The following is a 23,499-nucleotide window of genomic DNA, read 5'->3' as shown; positions in this document are numbered from 1 at the left end:
CATGGCTACCTGATGCACACGTCCTCGAGTGAAGAAACTGGAAAAAGGGAAGCTAGTCAGCTTGTAGAATGTACTTGTCAATGATGAAGGTGACAGCAAAGATCCCAGAATACAAGTGCTGTATTGCTGGAAAACCCACAAAGCTACAGACTCAAGAAACACTGCAGCTCTCTGTGTTGGTACTATGTGCAAAAACGGGTTTTGTAGGTCAGTTGCCAGATATTTTGCAACCAGCTAGGTTAAGCTTCTTACCTGACCCGGGTGTAAATTGAATTCAATCCTCTTAGCATCTGATTTAAGGTAGGGATACATCAATGCAAAGCCTCTCAGAACAGGGATTTTAACTATATCTTCTGCATCACAAATTAATGCTTCAACCACCAAGCTATTGGATAAATCAGCACTTACTCCAACCTTAAAAAGAATGTTTCCAGCCAAAGACAGCAAATTTTAGCTGTTTTCACAAACCATTCAAATGACTGAAACCATGTTGTTAAACTTAACAAACTATTTTTGTTCATTCTAACTCTTACCAAACACATTCACATCTAACTTAAATTCCAGTCTTAATTTCTGTTAAAACAAAACAGCAGATCAAAAAAGAAAATCATGCTTCCAAACATGACCATTTTCTTAGCACTGAAGGTCCTACCTTGCAATGCTGAAGAGCGCTAACCCCCTTGGATAGTGACACCAACAATAAAAAACATACTCAGGAGAAGAATAAAACCCCTAAACAAGCCAGAACTAGTCAGCAAGCACTACTCATTAAAAAGTCTGCAAATCATAACTCAGTGCCTGGAGCAGCACAAGGGATGCTGTGACTTCTAAGCTCCTGAGTCCTTGTTTTTGAGGGAAGCGAGCTCCCAGGCTGCGCCTCCTTTTGTCTCCTGGCAGAAGTGAGCCTTTGGAGGGCTGTTGTACGCCCACACAACCCTTCCAAGCACTGCTTATTAGCCACTGCTTTCAGTGACAGACTTTGACAAAAATAAAAGGCCAGTTTCAAGATTTCAGGGATGAGCAATACAGTACGGTTCACTTCTCACTGACACTTCCACTCATATTTGCACTTGGTCCTTGAGTCACCTGAGAGCACAGACAGACAGGCACAAACCATACGTAAAACCACGAAGTGAGAGCTTTAATCGTGTGTTTTCTATCCATCCAATTTAAGAGGCAGTTCCCAATTTGCAACAGGATCCCATTATCAGACTCTCTGCTATGAACTGCAGTCGCTGTGCTGGAATAAAAACTGTAATGCCATTATCAATAAAGATTATCTCCTTTCCTTGGAGGATGACTGTACCAATTTTCTTGGAATATTTTAGATATTCTCCAAGACATCCAAATCTTCTCTCTAAATAAGAAAAACCATACCTAAGTTCTACTCTCCATTAAATCGCCTCTACTGACACAGGTTTCACCTTTTCACTTCTACATCCTATGAATCACACACAACACAGGGTGTCAGAACACTGATAAGCCACGTTTCTGATATAATGCAAATTCACAACTGCCTCACAGCTGAGAGATTTGCACTAGAGGGAGACAGAAAATTCAAGAAAAACACATTTTTCACTCTAAGATTGTTTTGAGATTTTGATTCATCCAAGTTAAAACTTCTGATGGGCAACTCAAGTACATCAGTAAGTCATTTCTTAGGAAAAAACATCTTAGAACAAAACAGAAATCTTATCCAACTCAGATAAAGAACTCAGAATGGTCAGTGGCTTAAAAACCATTGTACTGTGTGTGCTCAGATACAGGAGACTGCAATACCTCATTTACTTAAAACATGTCCAGGACTTGACCTTGCATTGAAGTGGCTACTATAGGGCAGTGCTTTCCTTTTGCACTCCTCTGAGAGTTAAATCTCAACAGATTTCAAAATCAAGAACAATTCTTTTCAAAACAGCTGTTTGTCTGAATAGACCTTGAGGTGCTGATCAGAGAATCGTCATGGAATCATAGAATAGTAGAGGTGGAACAGACCTCAAAGATCATCTACTTCTAATCCCCCTGTCATTGACAGGGACACCTTTCACTAGACCAGGTTGCTCAGGGCCCCATCCAACCCAGCCTTAATATTAGCTCCAAACTTATTGGAAAAACTCAATTCCAAATAATACAATTATTTGGAAATCTCTTGAGCATTACTGTCAAAATGATATTCAAGCACACTGCTCCTTGGTTAGAAGGGGAAGCTGCTGCCAAGAAAGCCTTTTAGCAATATTCCTCTCTTCTCCCAAAGCTTTGAGGAAAACCAGTACCAAAATGAATCTGAGGAAACCTGAATCAGGCAAATATTGACAATATAGTTAAAAAGTCTTTATAAAAGCAGATAAGAGACAATTAGGATAATTTCCATACATCTGAATGTTGGCTAAAATTGAACTAAATCTCTACACCTTTCAAGATTTAGTAGCTAACCCTAGCTACTATTCAAAGCTAAATCTTCCCTATTTCCTCTATATACAGAGCACCTGTAATGAATAATTGCAACAGTTTAACAAAGAGCACATCTACCTTATGATTCCCAGAGAAAGAGTCACCAAGGAGCCTACCATCACAGCAAAATTCAGCAGTGGGAATATACCTAGCCCATCCTGTGCTATACAGGGCTTAAAAGCATTGCCAAGCAATGCTCTATATGGCTTGGAAGCAAATTTCCTTCCTCTAGAGCCTGTAAAGGGCCCAAGAGCTATGGAATACGGTTTGGTTAATCGGGATAACCACTGGGTTTTAGATTAACCTTCAGTGCTGCAGAATCACAGATCTGCCGATAATCAGCTCTAGTACGTCTCTACCTCCTACAAATATTTTTGAAAGAAAAAAACTCAAAGCAAAGCAAGTAAGAGAAGGGGAAAAGAGAAAAAAAAAAAAAAAAGATAAAAGGAAAAAGAGAAAGAAAGTCAGAGCAAGAACCTGGGGATAAGAGCAACAATGTCAATAAATCAGTTGAACATCGCCAGAAATCTACAGCTCATATCCCAGTTTAATGACAACTTTTATAACAACAGCGAGCACTAAGAGCTGTGACCACTGAGGGGTGTTCTTTCTATGAAATGACAACCACACAGTCAAATACACCCCACCAAGCCAGCTGAGTTCACAAGAAGGAAACACATTGTTGCCACATCCTTTGCTGTTTGGAGGCCATTCCAAAATCTTTTCCTTGCATCCTTTTCAAAGGCAGATTTTTACAGAGGCTCAGTCCCAGTCAACTGTTCTGGACAAAGCTACACAGGTGGGACCCAGCCAGGAAACATAAATAAGAAGGTCTAAATAAAGCGCTTAATTACTGATAAAGGTAGATGAAACTACATCTTTACTGTACCAGGGAGATTGTGGAAGATACTTTATGTTACATATAAAGTTAAAAAGAAAACAGTAAAAAGGGAGAGAAGTCCTAATTCCACATGATTTCCAGGCAAGCATTTACTTGGTTTTCATGAGCATGATGCTGTATATGCTATATCTCTTTAGCTGAAAATTTACCACCAGAGGAGTTTCAATAGCTCCCTTGTGCAATAATTTATTCACCATTTGCAATCTGCTAAGCAAATTTGCAAATGAACTCTTTCTAGATTCTGGCACTCTTAAAAAATTCTGATCATGCACTGCGCTGGCCATAAGGCCATATCTTGGCAGAAGAAGTCACACGAGCAAATTTATCCTAATAACCTGACACTGGAAAAAAGTAACCAAATACAGACAGTGGCAAGAGAACCCCGGTTACTCAATATTCCCAGTACTTCAGTGCAAGGCTAGAAGACATATAGGCTTGCCTTAATAAGGACTGTGTTCCAGAGTCCAACCCATATCTCTTACTGTTACCAGGTAGTTATTCTGTGAGCTGTGGTAATTCCAAATTCTGGACAGTAAAGCAGTACATTTTGACATAAACTTACTTTTCCCTGACACATGTTTTTCATGCAAAAAGCAGTCTACAAGACAACACAACACTAAAGGCATCAAATAGTTCTCACCAGGTCAACAGATGAAAAAACTACCATCTCATCCATCTGTTAGGACAAAAGGAGAATGCAAAACTTAAAAGGAGGCCACCTCCCAGGACTGAATCAAAGCCAGGAATCGAGAGGCAAAAGGTATGGGAATCATCACAGCACCTCTCAAATCCACATAATTATAAATTCTAATTAAGTGTTTCAGCAACAGCTGACTTCAACAATAAGCTATTATTATTATTTTGTTTATTGTAGTGAAGCTTCCCTTCAGCAGATCATCCCTTCCCCCCCTTCATTGCCTCACAATGTGTTCCATCCTTATGTTCCACATCAGAGCTGCTGTCTGTGGGCTTGCAGCTCAGACACTATTCAATTACATAACTTCATCATCTTTTGATCTTCTTGATTTTGAGGGGAGAAATGATAAAAAGGACAGCCTAGCTATTAAGCTGCACTCTCATTTACACCATCACATGCTCCATGGATGTCACTGCTGGAGTGAGTTAAAGGGCTTCCTTCTTCATTTCCATGCTTTGGTTCCATACCCCTGACTTCTGCAGAGACACAGCAGGATTATGCCAGGATAATAGAGTGATGAATCAGGCTGCAGTTTGCATTTAAAAACCTTCTTGCCTCTACAAAGAGAAGAAAAGAGTTTCTGCTGTGCTAATTACTGGTTTTCTACCCTCTGTTTGACTTCACTGGTTCAGATTATAACTGCTTACAGTTCATAAATAGGGCCTTCCATGCATGACCCACTGATTTTAAAGGGTCAAACTGCATTGCCAGTGTGCTGTGAAGGGCAGGAAATTTTATCAACTTCTCAAATGTTTTCAGTACTACTTCCAGTAGTCTTTCCTCAAAAATGAATTAGCATAAATACTCCCTTGTCTAAAACTTAAGACTTAGAAAGGTATTAATTGCACAGGGTAATCTCTTCTCCATAACATCTCTTCCAGGCAAACCCTCCCAGCTAAAGTCTCAAGTAGAAGCAGATCTGCCCACAGCCCCTGAGAAACTGAGAACAGTTGTGACACTCACAAAGAGATTTGCTTTATTTTAACAGAGATTTAAACTTGGCTGTGATCTCTTTGTGTATAAAATCAGGTTGGCAAGCCAGATGCCACCAGAGTGCCGCACTCATTTACGTAATTGCCCAAGCCCCACCTTGTCAAGCCAATACCTCTTATGAAACACGCTTCCTTGGAAGAGCAGAATGCATTCCTCTAAAACTTGGACTACCAGCCAGAGACACCTCTCATGTTCAAGCAGGATCTTGAATCTTTTCACATCGAGTAGACTGCATTTCTGGCATTCCCAAAGAAAACTAAGCCAACACAGAAGATATCAAGGATGACAGCTAAATCCACAAAGAACTTCCAAGGTTACAGTGCTAAATATTAGTCATGCTGCCTCTGCTTAGCCATTTCTTCTTGTTTAACAAGACTGTGAGCACTGTTAGGACACACAAACTGAGTGCAGGAGGCAGCACGCAGAGCTACATAAAATATCAATCGTTCCCTGTGATTTCTCAGTCAAATCTACTTCCAGATGTCCATCAAGTGCCAGTATTCAACATCTTCATGTTACCCCTGTTGCAAAACTTACAGTACAAAGTTTACAACTACTTCCAAAAGATGTGAAAAATCAAACCCAGCTTTTATTTTGTACTGTAACTTCACCTGAAATTACATCCCTCCCAAGATCCTAAAAGTCTTTTCTGGCTTTTCTTTCCTTTTGCAATAGTCATATCTTCATGGAGCTAGGTTTATTCTGGGAACTCAGCCGTGCTTATTATGAGAGTCTGGGAAGCTTCTCCAGAGAACGGCCAGGTGCCTGGAAATGTGGGCACCAGCTCAGCAGGATCTCTATCAAAAGATTTGCATTGAACTTTTCAGAACCTGAAATGTCAGTGAAGATGCTCAGAAGATAATGTTCGTTTATCTAGGATATTACAATAAAGGTGAGGCTTAGGTTGGACCTGTAATTAAAAGGGTGTCTGCCACTCTCACAAAAACATTCCTGTTAAAAAGCAACACAGCCTAAATCCAGAGGATTCAAATACAAATATATCGTCACTCTTGAGTCTGATAAATGACTTCCTTGTTTCTACCTAACATCACTGTTTAACATCACCCTGGCTGCATTTCACTTGTGGGGAAACTTTCATGTACTCAAGGAAGTTTGCGACCTTTTCCACTAGAGAGGCAAAACCTCAGGTTTTACATTTATTGCCCAGCTCCCTTGCAACCAGGAGATGAAAGGAGCACCTCTGCTCTCTCACAAGCTCCAGCATTTTATTTTCTTCCGAGGTCTATTTGTTGGAAGCGCTCTCAGCACTGCCAGCGGCGTAGATCACAGCGAGAAGCACTCGTAAATCATGGTGCTTGCTTGAAGGCGAGGAAGCCATAACCACAAACCTGACATAGGGCTGTAAAAACAAAACAGCTGCCTGCACCAAGCTCCTGTATGGAAATGAAGGGGAATGGGACAGAGGCTCAATTCAAAGCACTTCCTACAAGTTGCTTTATTTAGCATGGGATAGTGAGTCTAACTTCCCCCTAACTGCTCCACACCAACAGGTACTCACTGCCAGACACAAAATAAATGTAAAAAGAAAGGAGTGATGTAATTAAAAGGAGTGATGTTTATTAAAAGTAGTTTTATTTATTGCAGGGGGCTCTCCTGGGAATTTGAAATTATTAGTTCCCTGAGCACGTGATTTATGAACAGGGTCTACTTTCTCCTGGCAGAATCATTTTCTTAGGGAAGACTGAGCACTGGCAGTAGTTGGCAGGATGAGGGGAGGGATATTTAGAATTATAAACAAGGGAAATGTGTCGATCAGGCCACAGAGCTGAGAAACCTAAGCCACCAGCTACAACATAATAACATCATGGACAGGCAAAGAGATTATGGTGGTTATGAAAGAAATACCACCAAAAACCATGTTGCCTGTCACAGCACCCTTCCCACACTCTTGCAAGTACCTGCACGTTTTCAGGAAGCCAGGTTGGGGTGGAAACAGAGTCCTGCCTTGATCTGTGTGTATTTCTACTGTCTGTACTGAGGACTTATGTTTCTGATTTTAGGTCATCTGCAAATGACAAAGCAACACTTTGAGTAATGCAGGGGAGCAGGCTGGCAAGGCTGCTATCATTCCCAAAATGAGCCCCTCCAGTTCAGAGTCTGGGAACAAGCAGCCTGAATACAAAACACCTCACTCGACTCCAGTGGGAGGTATGGGAGGGAACGCCGCCCCCTCAATCAAACTTTTTAGGAAGCATGTTGATAGCATACTAATGACTCCTTACACTAATAAAGGAAGACAAATGCCTAGGTGCACAGAGAAATGGAAGGAGAAACGTATGTATCTCTGTGTGTTTGCGCATAAAAAGAGCTAGATTTCTCATACTTATTAAATTCCCTGACATTTAATTATGAGCAGGAGAGTTTCCACAATGCCAAGGATCATACAGGAACAATTTGCTGCTGTATGTTACCATTGATATTTCAGCATGAATGAAAATTGCACCATTCGGTGATGAAAAAAGAGCAGCTACTTATAATAAGGAGCACCATGGAAACTGAAATATCATATACCAAGACGGACTCTTCTTCTGAAGGAATTCAAAATGAGAAAAATGGTAACTGCAAGTGCCTTGAAGCATTAGCATTTTAAAAAATATAAAAAGGTGTAAATGAAATTAAAAGGAGATGTCTTAACAATACTACGCTGCCATGAAGGAGGCCGTCTGGCAGAATTGTTTTCTCTGCAGAATGCAGGGAAATGAGGCTTTTGCTAAGGAGAGTTCAGCAGACTACCTATGGATGTGGGACAGCCCATATAGCACACTGAAATAATTCTGTAGGACCTTTGACACAGAAGAGAAATCCAGAAAGCTCCAAACGTGAGCTGAAATATGCCTTTGCAGCATGCAGTAACTGGAGGCACTTGAATGGAATTCAAATGAGAATATCAACTTTTTCTATTGTATAGCTTCAGTGCTTTGAGAAAGGGAATATCAGTAAGTTGAAATCCTCTCCCACTAAGCCTTCATAATGCTTGAACTACAATCAAATGCACATGAGAAGAGCTTATCCTTTTTTTTTTTTTTCTTTTTTTAAGAAGTGATGAAGTGATGTCATGAAGTGAAATATGCACCATTTTCAAAATCACCAGTAAGGTTGGATTTTCCTTCTTCTGTGTCCAAATTGAGAATTCTCAAATATAACCTTAAACATAACCTTAGGGAGTTAATCCTGAAACCCTTCTGCAAATCAAGTTCCTCGCAGTTTGGATAGCAACATGAAACAGCCAGAATTATGAGTCTATTTCAATTATCTTGGACAGTATAATCAATGAGACTCGGGATTTTAAGGCTGACTCGTCTTTCCAATTGCACACTGTTCAATGCACCCTGAAAGCACTACTCTTCCATGCTAAAATCTCAAAATGGAAGCAATAACAGGGGTTTCTACAGAACATACTGCACTACCCCTTATCCTGACCCACAGAATCAACTTTGGAAAAGAACATGTGCCATCAAAAAGACCTACAACTTGGCACTCCAAAGCACCCTGTCCAGCACCAGCCTCCCTGACATCTGAATCTGAAAGTAAACCTGGAGAATCATAGGATGGTTTGGGTTGGAAGGGACCTCAAAGGTTCTAGTTCCCTGCAAATAGCAGGGTCACCTGCCAGATCAGGTTGCTCAGAGCCCTGTCCAACCTGGCCTTCAGTATTTCCAGGGATGATGCATCTACCACCTCTCTGGGCAGCCTGTTCCAGCACTTCACAATCCTCACTGTAGAACACTTCTTCCATGTATCTAACCTAAATCTACCCTCTTTCAGTTTAAAACCCCTTGCTCTATTTATTGCTACAGACCCTGCTGAAAATTCTGTCCCTGTTTTTCTTACAGGCCCCCTTTAAAAACACCAGCTCTAGGGAACAGGACAAATTTTTGTGTCAGTTTAGCAACAGTGCTTGCAAGGCTTTTTTTTTCAGTAACAAAAATAAGCACAAAGCAGATGGCAGGATTTGTGCCACTGTGGGCAAAATTATGTTCTTAGAAGCAGAGAAAATATGGAATTCATTATGCTCCAGGGTCATTCTTCTAGCACAGCATTGTGACTCTAACTGTGACAATGCTTAACCCTATTCACGTCTGGGATAGCCTGGAACGAAAAGAAAAGCGTCTTCTCATGGCTTTTACAATCACCAAGCAAGAATCCTAAAGCAATTCTGTTTACTTTTCACTCCTATTGAAATATTTCATTCTTAGATACACAAGCAGGTTATTCTCTAATGAGAGTTTTGCCGAAGGAAAAGGAATGTCATGGTCTTCTTTACTTTTATTTGGTTTTGCTTGGCAGCTGGTTTTTTCCCTGTTATAAACAAATATGAAAAAAATAGAAGCGCCTGTCATTGTTTTACACCATAGAATGAACCTAATCCTTCTTTTTTCCAAAATAACCCCACACAGATGTTGAACCTCTTGTCATACCAGAGTACCCCACTCTCCATTCTCATGATATATGGAGGAGATCTCTCAATTGCTGTTAGGTCTTTTCAAGTAATACTATCAAAACTACTCTTACAAGGGATTTTCCATTCCGTCACACTTAAAAAAATTAAATAGTGTTATAATATGGTCCATTTTTTCACAATGAACAAAACATAAAGACAAGGTGAAGATGCAAATAACAGCACTCACTCAACAGCAAGTGTTACAAGTGAATGAGGATTGACATAATAGACCACAGCAGTGCAACTTGTGAAATGCAGATTATTCACTTCTCAGCTCCTCTGGAGCCATTATAATCTTATGTAAATCCTCTTAGTTTACAGTTCATGAATATAGGCTGTACTGTAATTTAAATGATTGAAAACTCTTACGAGTTGTTAGTTAACAATAGTCTTTCCTTAAATACAATATCACTGTCACTATGTGTTGAAAATTCGAACATCACACAATGAATTAAACTAGTCATCTCTGCCATATATATACCCATAGATAGTGGAAGTTGGCTTGCTTTTACAATTAACAGGAGAAATGTCTGTGAGACCTCTTTTTCTATACACAGGCTGAAGCCAACAGTGACAGTACCTATAAGCAAAGGCTGATCTACACCCCAGCAATTCCATAAGGGATTTCTTGGTCTTGACTGGGTTTTACAGTGAGATTTTGGTGCTATTTGAAACACAGATTTAAATCTCAGACCAAAACTTTAGGGTGAGTCCTTTGAGTCACCTCCACAAGAGCTAATGCTGTTGGGTAAATACGGAAATCAAAGCACATACGTAAGAGGAAACCAGGCTCCAGTTTTAAAGCAGGAAAGAGAAAACCCAGGAGAGGTTTGTCTGCACCCACACTAGAAGCTGTATAAACCACACTTGCTTGCTTTCACAAGGAGTGTAACACCCCCAGGATCCAAGGTGATAGATGTGGAGGCTGTGGGGGAGCTGCAGTGACTGCTCTGAACCACCTCACGTGGACTTGTCACCTTTATCCAGCTGTCAGCCCAAAGAACGGTCTGACGCCAGTTACCAGTGAGTACAAGCAAGGCTTTCAGGCATTGCATCAGCATGCAAAGAGGCAATGCACCACAGTTAAGTGAAAAACTGCTTCCTGAGCCAGTAATTCCTATGCAGATGAAATGTTTGCTGGTTTAGCCTGGTATGTCTGGCTCAAAGGACTCAGCGTGGTGCCTAACATTCTAAGCACATTCATAAGATACACATTCATCTGACCTCTACCGAGACAATTTTGGATTTGCCACATCTGGTTATAACTGATCTAGTGAATTTACTCATCTTTCTATCTACCAGTAACACACTGCTCTCTTCCAGCAATTTTAGCCAGGTCACCTCCTTATGAACCACCAAGAGAATGAAAATATCAAATGGGACCTTCACTGTGGTCAACAGAAGAGCTGCTTAGCCCTGAGAGACCCATCATCTCTCCAGTAAAATATAGGCTGTTTTACAGCTCTGGACCTTCAGCAGTCCATCACTCTTGCCAGAGATTTTTATTCCTGCAATGAATATTCTGCTGAGCTGCTTAGGCTACCTATAAAGACGTTACTGTCACCCTTCTGTACAGGTACTGCTATGTCCCTCAGTGCAACAGAAATATATGTAATAACAGTCTTGCATATATTTCAGCTGGTGAAAATGAAGGAATGGAAACTTCAAAGGTTACACTGTTTTGTGTTACATTACATTACCCTGCTGGTAAAGCAGATTAGGATTTTGCCAGTAACCCCAGGGGAGACCGTGGATAAATATTTGTTTTACTTCCTTAGCGGAGCTGATTCATAGTAACCATGATTCACATAAACAAACAGCAAATGATAAAAAATAAAATAAAATAAAATAATAATTAAAAAAAAAAAAAAACACACCAGCAAAAGAAAAGCAAACACACCTTACACTCAACAGGTTATCACATCAGCAAACAAACCGAGCACTGAGGGCTGGAAAGGAGCAACCAGCTCTGTGGTGACGCAGTGCTGTGCACCGCAAACCAAACAACCACTACAGGGACAGACAGGGCCAGCACGTGGGTTTATCACATCCTTACACCTCAGAGCCACCAAAGCTCTGTGAAACTCTGAGACAGGGGTGCGCCAGGACTTTCTGTGGCAGCCAGCCACAGCTCCTGCAAACCTGTGGGAGCCCTGGCACCCCGGGGAGACAGGATGCTTCAGCTGAGTTCCCTGGACTTTGCTTCCTCAAACGAGGTGCCACAGGCTTGACAAAGGAAAACCTGTTTGGGGGATTGTCTCTTAAGTGCCCACTTTCATGTAGATACTTGCCTTCCATGCACACTGCAAGCAACAACTTCACCCATACCTGGCTATGATGCCTTCCATTGTCACTGCTAAATTGATACAAGCAGTCACTTATACAAATCAAAAGACTGAAATTATAGAACCATAGAATGGTTTGGGTTGGAAAGAACCTTAAAGACCATCTAGTTCCAAAGCCCTGCCCTGGGCAAGGACACCTTTCCCTAGACCAAGTTCTTCAATTCTCCTCCCCTGCAGAAGAGATTAGTCCAGATCCCCTTTTTCCACTGTCCTTGGATAAAAGAAGAAATAAGGCTAAGCACCATGGCAGCCTGCATGTCCAGTGGGTCTGCAGGAACCTCTCCCACCCATCTCTCCTGAAGTGGGATCCTGCCCAAATGATGCATTTTTGCAACTATCTAATAGTTCTAACAAACAATCTTCAAAAAGTTTCAAGTGTCTCCAGAATTCTGAAGGAATTCATTCAGTCATTTTTATTTCAAGTTGGTCCTTTTTATCTTAACCTTGGAGTCTACATAAACAGAAACAAACATATCAAAGCAATAGCTTCTGAAGTATGACCCTAAAGTAGATGCTGTTTTAGTGGGGAGACAATCGTGCAGGCAGCTTGCCCTCACATCCTGCCTTACTGTCCCCCCAACAGCACATACAGGCACAGAACCACTGCTAACCCTGTGTCCTGGCATATATCATGACAGTAATACAGTCTCTGCCCTTGCAATTTACCTTTTTCCTTCCATCCTCCACCTATGTTTCCTGAATATCTTTGATTTTTCAGGTAGCTGACTACCTTCCTGATTTCTGTACTAACGTCTTGGTGGCATCCTTCTTACATTTATGAGACAGAAAAGGAATTAGAATCAGATTTGATATCAGAAAATTAGGAAAAAAAGTGGTAAAGACAGCACTATAATTTCAATACAGATATCCATAGTTAAAATCCAGCACAGCAAGATTGTATCTAATCCAACATCTATAGCATTCATTTTTGTTCTTCCATTTTTTCCACTCAGTCTTCTCAAGCACCCCTGCCAGGCATGCGCTATAAGTTAACTTCGACTGTATGAAATAATAATTCAGTCTACAAAAATCAAACAAATGCATAAAAAAGAAACTACAGGGTTTCTTTAATACATCCTCAAAGCTTAGTAATGAAATCTGCATTTCCTAGTCCTGAATATTTCTGTGGCCATCAGCTTGACTTTTATGTGAGTAGGAGCATTTTATACAAGGAATATAAATGTTAGAACAGGTAATTATACAAGTGACCTTGCCTTGCTTCATTTGATGGTGAATTATTAGTCTTCTCAACTGCAATTTTATAAGACATCCTTATTGTCTTAATTAATGATCAAGGTACATCTTTGAAATCTTTACAGACACTATAGATTACATCAGTCTCTTTTCTAATTTACACATATTGACTGGCATATCAGTTTAAACCCTGTCACAGGTAGCTCTTCACAACAGTCAATTTCTAAACGGAACACCACTTTTTTTTTTTTTTTTCCCCCATTGAAATTGAAAGATAATAAAGTGAAAGCAGGAGATAGAAAGACTGGGAGGCAGCTGAACCAATTCAAATGCTAAATTGGTGTTTAGAAAGCAGCCACCAATGACAAAGATACTGGTGCCTGAAAACTACACCCGAGGGTCATCTCTGTCTCTCTCATGGTATAGAATTGCACCACAGGACTCAGCACTGATATAAGCACAAAAAAAATCATGGGGTAGGAGAATGGAAGAAAAGGTAACTGCACAAGGGAAAGGAAAAAGAAATAATAGTATATGATGAATGCGTGTCACATACACATTCCTGAACATCATAGATAGTATCCACTAAGTCAGTCCCTAACTAAATGCTGTAAGTAAAACACGCAGCCTCTGGAAAGCAGTAAGCACACACAGGAGCTGCCTCTGACTCCGTGGAGATAAGGAAAAGGAATAGTGCCCAATGAAATCTGCAGCCTTTTTGTTCTCCCTGCTGCCGAAGCCTCTGCTCTCTGTGATCCCTATTCCAGATGACAGGTGAATTCATGCGGTGAGTCATCTTCCCAGCCCCTCTGCTGTCTGCATCTATTGCTCTGGTGAATTCAGAGCACTGCTCAGACACAAAGTGCATCTGTCAAAGATGAGGCAGGGGATTCAGGTTTGCAGAGTGTCTTTCTGCATACCTCTGGATCACTCCAGTCTCAAACTGCTGTGCTTTCCAGCTGTGCTCTCTCTGTTTCCTCTCTCTTGTGACACAGCACTGCTGTTGAGCAGGACCCACTGCACCTGGGGAGCAAAGGACACCCAGGTGTGGTAGGAGGAATCTGTGTTCAACAGCCTGAGAGTTCAACAGAGAGTGGCAAAAACAAGAACAGAAGGACTGAATCTGTACCCTCAGTTCATTATGAGATATTGCATATGGTAGCTACAACGACAGAACTCTTAAAAGTTGAAGAGCCAAAGAAAAGTCTGCACTAGAAGAGTACAGGATAATCCACATTATTAAATCCCCAAATCCAGTTCAATGGAATTTAAGTTAGTAAAAAACAAAAAACATCAAATAACTTGGTTTTACTTGGGTCACCACTTTCAATTCCATTCTGACCCTTTTCCCATTTTAACTCAAGCTGATAACACAGTTTCCCTTCTTTGCTCCATCTGATTGGAAATATTTTGTGGATTCAATGACCTTCACCGAATCCTAACATGGACAGACTTCAGTTATGGCTCACAAGCAAGCTGCAACCCTTGAGTTGTCTGAATGTCTCAAATGTGGCTTACTTTAATGTATCATTTCTTGGCAGAACCAACACATTGTCAAGCTTAGGGCATTTATGGCACATCTGACGGTGGATGGGACGGAGAGTGACGAGCGAAGAAGCTGGAGCCAGAACTCCAGTGTTCAAGGCAAGGTTCCATGGGGCCCTGAGAAGCTTGGTCTAGGGGAATGTGTTCCTGCATGTTGTAAGGGGGTCAAAACTAGATGATCTTTTATGTCCCTTCAAACCCAAATCATTGTATGACTCTATTTTTAGTGTTTCTCCTCCCTCCACCACTACCTGCTCCTGCTCCCCAGTTTTGCAACAGATTTTGAATCCAAGCTGCCTCAAACCATCATCAAAGATTAGCTGAAATCAGGTGCAAAATTAAGTTATAATTACTTTTTCTTACCAGCAAGTTATGTTTATGAGGCATATAATTTCATAGCTAACACCTTGTATTGACTCCTGCATAATGTTTTGTCAAGCAATTCTCAGTCTGAAGTTATACCTATGCTCTTCAAGTGACTCAGTTTGGGAAACCCCTGTGTACCAAACTATACAACAATTAAAATCTCCCAAACTAGGAGTGAAAAGAGAATATAAATAAAGGCAAAGAGAATATAAATAAAGGCAAAAGAACATTCGTGTCCTCCCACTCATAAGAGAACTTCCAACTTCCATCAAGAACTAAAAAAAAAAAAAAAAAAAAAAAAAAAAAAAAAAAAAAAAAAAAAAAAAAAAAAAAATTTATGAAGGGCAGAAAAAATTAGTTCCCATACTGAGATTTCAGAAATCTGAACCCATGAAAAACATGCATCCAAGACTGAAATACTTAGTTTCAGAAATTAATTATTAGTCATTTGTAAAAAAACAGCAATGAATGAGCTGAAGACGTGAGGCATGCAAACATCAAGGAGTTAATAAGGTCAGCAAGAGAGCAAAAGTAAAGCTCGTTTTTATCAAGAACAGTTTCATGCTGGTGAGTCAGCTCCCCTGAGCTAGTAATTGTCTATTTGTCCCTCTCAAACACACACAAATACTACTGAATTACATTCCTAATTAAATGCTTTTCATACATTTTACAAATAGCAAACCCCATGCTTGGTTTTTGCGTAAGTACATTTGAGCTAGTAAATTAATTTGTTTTCTTTACTTGGCAGATTCACCTCCACATTAAAGGATTTTATAGATCTGAAAAAAATTATTTTATCCCTTACACGGGGCACAAATAAATTGTAGAAAGTGATGTTGAATTCACCAGTGTTTGAACACCTCATCTGAGATACTTCACAGATAAATGAGGGAATTTAAGCAGACTGTTATGCTGTTAAGATACAGTAAAATTTAGAAGGAATAAGACTCCTTATTAAAGCAACATAAAAATAGCTGGGAGGAGGTTGATTAGACTATCATCATTTTATGATGAAGAATAAGTATTCAAATACAAAAATAACCCAAGACATAAATAATATATGGAGGAAAAACTCAATTCATTTGACTCTCACTTAACTGACCTGGCTTTCCCTTTAAGTTAATCTGATGAATTCACATGAGCAAATTGGCTTTGCAAAATACTGGAAAGATTAGCATTTGTTTCTTTTGATTATCTTCAGATAAAATATCAAAATGTAATTCTGTAACTTCTGCACTGAATATTTCGCACTGTAGGCACGAAGAAAATGAACTGGAGTCAAATGTATCTTTTATGAATAAGTGGAGTATAATAACACAAGAAAGATTTCAAACTCCAGGCAGATAGACCTTTCTAGTGTCTAAAGTTACTGATATCAATATTAATATTCCTCTTCAGAGTAAATCTTGTCATTAAATTAGAAAATAACAAAAAAAAAAAAAAAAGAAAAAAAGAAAGAAGCAAAGAGGCAGAAATGTCAAAGGTTTGCATCCTCTCAATTAACACTGAAAATATTTTTTACTGTTTCTTGATTACTGGGAATCTGACCCCAAATGAGGGGCTAGATTGGCAGTGAGTGACAAGTGCAATTCGAGTTTCTGATTGATTTTGGAAGGGGGCTGCATTCTTACGTGAAGTACCAAACATCAGATGGCTACAAGAAACAAGGGAGCTGGAAGACTTGTAGCATCATAGCCACCATTCCCCTCCCATCCATCTGCATCTCTATAATGCTTAGATACCCTGAAAGAAAAACTTCAAATACCACATTTCTCTCACTTGGTCCTCATAGATGCAAAGCTGACTTTAAACTATAATTAGAACAAATGGGTGGTATGCATTAGATTAATTAGAAACGACATTCACATTATTTAAAACCAATATGAAAGAAGATTATATAAAACATTTTTATATCCTGATTTTACAAAATGTCTGATGATATCAAGCCTTGGTGACTTGCTATTTATCTGCTGTTTCTCAGTTCCTTAGAAAAGAAGGAATAAATGAAGTGAGAAGAACACTGGAAAAATCTAATAGACAAACTGACTAATCTTAGATCCCAAGGTCATAGCAAAGCAATTAATTTCTTGGCTTTTCAACAGCACAAGACATGATTTATCAATCTGAGACCAGACTTATAAACACTATACATCTCAATAATATGTTCTTTGCACTGTGTAAATTTTTAAACAATGATAGATTGCCTGGGCTGGACCCAAGTTATTTTACAAACAGACATAGAATATTTGGAAATGAAATGGTTCAATAACAGAGGGGGAAAAAATGGAAAAAACAGAGTAAAAAGAAAGGATTATGCCAAATAGCAGCTATACTTAACTCTAACTGCAAAGTGATCTGTGCTGTAAAATGTTTTCAGGATCCACATCCTCTAAAGTCTATAATTTCATGCCACTGACATTGAAGACCACTAAATGAAAAATATTTCCTAAGTTCAACAACACTAACAGAAACTCACACTGCCAAAGAAATAATGTGATTGAGCTAAACAAGGCTTGTAAATTAATACCTCTCTAGTTGCTCACTTGATCACATATCGCCTTGAAGTCATTAAGGAATTTGTCTTAGTTTCCTTCCCCTTAAAGTGAAACAATTTTTTCTCTCTCCTTCAACAAGAACCTAATCTTCACAGTTTGAAGTGTTCAGGCTGATCATCTGCTCACAGTGAGAATGCAGCACTATTTCTTTAAAGCAGGATTCTCTTTGGCCAGCATCTGACACAATCTGGCCCTGGCTCTGACAAGGCTCTGAAGATGTTGCTGTAATATAAAAACACTCCTCTGCTATTTTCTCATCTGGAGACAGTCAAAATTCTTGATTAACTAGAGCGCTGATCCTGGACTCTGCTCAGCCTGCGAAGGGAGAAGGGAAGTGCTGTTTGGGCATGAGCTGCTTTTAGGGTCTTGATTGAAAAAACTTGGGTCTGTTTCTTGAGAGTACATAGTGGGTGCTCAAGAATACAGATGAGCTCAAAGACTATGTATAAGAAATGAGTTTGAAAGTTCAACACGCTTGATTTCCTGTCCTCTAAATTTACTGCTCCAGACAACACAGTTCCTGTCAATTTTCAGGTGACAAATTCTCTCTCAGAGACCCAGCTGTTCCTTCATTCACTTATTATTTAGACAATACAATAAGATCTCAGTTTGTATAGGGCTGATCCTTATAATGTAAGAAAATCAAAAAGATCAAAGGTGTACGTGATATGGCTGCACAAGTTTCTTTTGGTGAAGTCCTGCTCCAAGGATGATTTAGTTATTTTCATTTCAAACAACAATTGCTATTGAGCCAGCACATATATTCAAAGAATAATTTTCAAAAAAAAAGCAAAAGAAATTTCTTGTTACACATCAGTGTTGTTCCACATATTCTTGATAATAAAATTATTAGAGGTTCTTTTAAAAAATTGAACATTAAAGCAGTGAACACTGCAACCCCAGCTCCTTGTAAAATAAACATTAACTTCATGTTGCTTCAGGTCCTACTAATGCTGCATGAGGGGAGCACTTGAACAAAGAGGAATAAAGAAATGAGTTCAGGCTTAAAAATGAGACATCAAAAGGGGGTTTAGCAGGAGACAGAAACAGCTATTTTTACATCTTATGATAATGGGGTTATAATAATGTCCTTATACAAAAGAAGGAACTGTGGCATTTCCAAAGTGAGAATTCAACACTACTTCCAAAACTCTGTTCAAAAAGTAATGGCATTCACTTTGAGATTTTTTTTTTCAGGTCTTTCTATTCTCCCTTCTATAATTTAAAAGGTGCTTCCTCCCTGCTTGGCTCATTTCCAGTGTGTCTGTGCCAGCTCTCTCTATCTAGGGTTTCATATCCCCATCCCGGTGCCTCAGGGCCATGGTATTTATCCTACTTATAGACCTAAGTCTGCAATTTACTGCACCAGGGACAGGCTGCTGCACCTCCAGACCTCCACAGCCTTCAAAGCCCTTTCTGCCCTTGCAAACAGCCACTCTGTTGGAGCATAAAGAGGACTGTCAGCTGGTCAAGGGCACAAGCATTCCCCCTTCCCTGCCCCTCTTCTGCATTCCCTACATATGCCAGGAGGTTGTCGTGGTGCAGTACACCACAAGAAGAAATGCAATCCTTAGTTGGGAAACATTAATGTCTAAAAGTAAATGTTTCCACCTTCCTATTATTTCAGGATATATTCTAGGGCCCAGCTGCATAGAATCATAGAATGATTTGGGTTCGAAGGGACCTTAAAGACCAACTAGTTACAATCCCCTTGCCATGGGCAGGGACACCTTCCACTAGGCCAGGTTGTGCAAAGCCCCATCCCCTCTCTCTGCTACAGCATTCCTGCCTTCCTTCTGCTGTAAGCTGTGCTGTCCTCCCCACCACTCCTCTGGTACATTCACCGCAGGTTTTGAAGCAGGCTGGTTGACATGGGGATGGAGCTGATCATTCATCTCAGTGACTTCCAAAGCTGTCACACACCTGGAAATACACAGCTCTGTTTCTCAGTCAAATATTTACTTTGGCAGGTGCAGGGCAGAAGACATCACCATGCTCACCTCTGTTCCTGTTAAGTAATCTGCATCCCTAACCACTGACAAACATTGCAGATTGCACACCTGGGGCTGTTACAGGCTCTAAGTAGTTCAAGCCTGTATTTCCCCTTTCTCTTTTAAAAACAGCTACATCATACCCCCACAGCAGTGCTATACAACAGAATCATAGATTGGTTTGAGTTGGAAGGCACCTTCAAGTAGTATTTCCAAGCCCTCTGCCATGTGCAGGATCACGTTACATTACACCAGGTTGCTCAGTGCAACCTTTAACACAGCAAGAATGAAAGGAAAGATGGCATTTTAGGTTAAAAAGATAAATTTAAAAAAAAAAACCCACTTGAGTCCTAATAAATGCCTACAACAGCAGCATGATTAATGGCTCACCTAACATTTGCACTGAGTTTTGTGGGAGCTGAGACAGTTGCTGCTGGGATTAATCCACACTTGGCCTGCAGCTTTGGGAATAATTCCCTTGCCCTGTATCTTTGGGAACTGTGGTGGAGAAGGCCTCGGCTCAGCAAGACATCTTTCCAACAGAGCCATTCACAGGTGTTAGCCAGATAAAAAAACTGTTCCAACTGTCATTTAATTGTTTCAGATTAAGGGAGTCCAGAATTCCCATTTACAGGTGGTGCAAAGACCTCTGTCAGCACAGCCTGTACCAATCGACTTTCCCTGGTATCACCTGCCACCTCCTTAGCAGTGTTTAAAATCCTGCTCTTTTCTATTCTATATTGTACCTTTGCATGGAGATTGTGAACACTGGGCATTTTCCTTATCCTCTCCAAGTGCAACCCCAAGAAGAAGAGTGATAAAGGGAACTTTTAACAGCTTTGTGGTAGCATTGCACATGTAACATTGATTTTTTTTTTTTTTCCCAGTGCCATCCTGGAATACACCAAACCAGCCAGGTTATGCAGTTTGTCCTCCAGTACTACCTCCTCTCTAGCAGCACAAATAACTTCAAGAGTAACTTGGAGTAACCTGAAAGCTCTCCTGAAATAGAGGCAGAAAAGATACTGTCTTCTTCTCTCACATTCCAGTTGCAATGAAAAAAAAAAAAAAAATCAAAATTGAACCCACATGACTTTTCTTAGCTGTGATACATTATGCTTCAAAGGGTGCTTAGTTTTAAAAAAAAGAGGAACTATGTCTTTCTGTCCCATGCAGCAGAGGGCAAAATGATCAAAAATAGGCATTCCTCCAACTCAAACCACAAGAAAAATAAAAAGTCAACATAAATAATATAGCTGTAATGAAAATTAACAGTAGTTTCAGTTAAGAGAACTGCAGAGACAGTGTACGAAAAGTGTACAAAAAGTCCTGAAGGACGGTAGGCATCTGTGTGCTTAAAAACATCCCATGGTATTGATGATAACCACATGATAATTTACAAATGATATTGCTTCTAGCAAATATTTTTGATCACATCACCAAGACTCTAGCTCCTGACCTATCTCCTCAGAATTTCCTGAAGCACTAGATGTCTTGCATCAGAATCATTTCACTCCTTGATTTAGTTTCACTTTTCAAGTCAGTCTGCCACAGAACAAGTTTTCAAAATTAAAAAAAAAAAAAAAAGTTTGTTTTTTTTTTAATCTTAAATGTCTGCTTATCCTGATTTTATAAAGCACACAGCTCCTTGATTATTAAACTCAGATTTGCTACTAGGTCATCCATCTTGAGTTCCTGTCTGTACCAGGTCTGGAAAGATTTAGCCAGCTGCTCTCACTGAGACAAATGACTTAGAATCACGGAATCATTTAGGTTTGAAAATATCTCTAAGACAGTAGAGTCCAACCATTAACCCAGCACTGCTGAGTCCACTGTTAAACCATGTCCCTAAGTGCCACCTCTATACATCTTTGAAACACATTCAGGGTTGTGGACTCACATTTCACTAAAGCACAACTCCTAAAAAGATGTTTTGTCAGAACTGAAGACTAACACTGAAAAACCCATTGGCACCCATAGCTATCTGCACTATTGATTAGTCATAAACACTAGTGCTCCATTTTCTACCTGCATTTGTCTGGTTTCAGCTTCCAGTCATACATACAGTCCTCAGTCTTCATATCCTGATCACAATAAAGAGCCTGCTAACAACCAAGACACCTCAAAGACACTGAAACAAAGGAAATCTGCCAGCTTTTCTGTCATCCTCATGTTTTGTCATCAATTTCCTTGTAATGAAACAGCACCAAGTTTGGTTCAGACTTTGAAGAAACCAACAAAGAACTTTCTGCATGCTCCCAGTCAATAGCTGCTTGGGGTTTTATTTCTCTACACGTCTCAGATTCATATTATCTGAGTGTACAGTACCAGGGGTCCTTCTAAACAATAAGTTATTTGGTACCCAGCCAGCTGTCTTATTTTAAAAAGCTAAGAAAATTACATTTAGCCATTAATTTTTGATCAAGTGAATTGTTAATTTCCTCAAGGAAAACAAATTTACTTGACAAGGCATATTTTCTGTTATTTTTAGAAAAGGTCAATAGATTTTTTTATTACTGTTCCCATGTACCAAAACGTATCTACCAAAATAGTTGGGACAAATCAAAATTCTCCCTAACAGGACAACTTTTCTTTCAATATTTTACAGACAGGTGCTGTGAGATTATTCATCTTTGGTTTGAAACATACTCCAACCCATATCCTCTGTTCGATTTAATTGGATCGGATGCTGTGCTACGTGTATTCAAGATCCTGCATCTCTGAGACATCTAAAACAAGTACAACTAAGTATTTGATTAATATTTAAACACAGCAAAACTGACAAATACTGCAGCAGATAAGTTTCTTGGGCAAGATTTCCGTGACAGGATACCAGTAACTTCCACTGAAAGAAGCCACTGATAGTTAGTTGTATCCTGAGGGGGAGAACCGGAGCCCTGGAGATCTACTTAGTTTGCTGCTTTCTGTGCACATAAAAGCAGAATACATAACAAGGTCACAACAGACCAAAATCACTAAATCTTCAAGCAGTTGCAATTCAAATAGATACCAGATCTGCTGGTAAGCAAGCAGCTTGACCAGCATGCAGAATTTCTGAAGATCACTACTTTTATGACATTTTAAATTTTATGACTGTTTTTCAAAAGTCAAGCAAAACATTAGGTACATACTTTTCAGGGTTTTCCACTTCTTCAGTAACAAAATTGAGGTAAAACCTAGAAAAGAATTATAAGACATATTATAAGGACTTGGTACATTTTTATTCTATATTTCTTTCACAAAGAATCAAGAAGATGCCTTTAGTTAAGCACAGCTATTAATCACAGTAGACTTTGCAGAGCCATGTTTGGATTAAGGAGAACGTGAGATTTAACCTTCATCCCCACGGTCAGGAAGGGAATTTTCAGAAAAGACAGCAAAGCAGAAAAAAAAGACAAAAGCAATGTGAAGTCAGTGTGGAACTAAATTGTTTGCTTTCCCTTGACATATTAGGCAGATTATGGTTTACCCTAATTCCATACACACACATGCACACATACGCACCCTCAAGCCTCATATTTCATTTGTGGTGGTAGCCTTTTACAATTTCAAGTTATATTGGAAAAAGTCTCAGCAAAGTACTCAGCAAGGACTTCTTAACAATAAAAATAAACAACACCCTGGAAGACACCCTTCTAAAACAAGAACTTTGACACTAGTTTGTTGTAGAATCACAAACCCAGGCTGCTAACCCTTCATGCACTCTGGTCGTACTCCAGCAGCACTCAAGTGACAGCTCTGTATGGAAATTCATAGGATCTACTCACCGGGCACAGCCCTGCATACAAAGCAAACATAAGCCTCAAGGTCACTGAACCCTCTGTTCTGCATTTATTAGCACTAGGTCTGTGCATCGCTGGATCACAGTTGTGCCTGGCTTGGAGACAGGCACCAAGTCAGATCCTGGCTAATTAAACAGGGCAGTCAATACAGCCCTTATGCTGGCTTTCTGCTCTTGTACAGAAAGACAAATGATATCTGAGCCAACAGTGCTACAATGAA

General features: G+C 39.7%; 1 protein-coding gene and 1 long non-coding RNA gene across 4 annotated transcripts in view; one reads left to right on the top strand and one right to left on the bottom strand.

Annotated features, from left to right (window-relative positions):
- LOC114058394 overlaps nucleotides 1-23,499 on the top strand; it is a 350,005-nt gene that overhangs the window by 209,720 nt on the left and 116,786 nt on the right. The window lies entirely within an intron of this gene.
- Nucleotides 1-23,499, bottom strand: part of SLC7A11 (solute carrier family 7 member 11) — a 90,639-nt gene that overhangs the window by 16,796 nt on the left and 50,344 nt on the right. For all 3 annotated transcript variants that reach the window (XM_027885716.1, XM_027885715.1, XM_027885714.1), the window contains one exon: nucleotides 22,629-22,673. In XM_027885716.1, the coding sequence (XP_027741517.1) occupies nucleotides 22,629-22,673 (45 nt within the window). The remainder of the gene's footprint in view (nucleotides 1-22,628; nucleotides 22,674-23,499) is intronic.

Source organism: Empidonax traillii, unplaced genomic scaffold (genome assembly GCF_003031625.1).
Source record: "Empidonax traillii isolate 1590-97213 ecotype Southwest subspecies unplaced genomic scaffold, ASM303162v1 scaffold170:size2694500, whole genome shotgun sequence".
Classification (NCBI taxonomy): Eukaryota; Metazoa; Chordata; class Aves; order Passeriformes; family Tyrannidae; genus Empidonax; species Empidonax traillii.
Note: the sequence above shows the minus strand (reverse complement) of the source record. Positions and strands in the feature narration are given on the sequence as shown.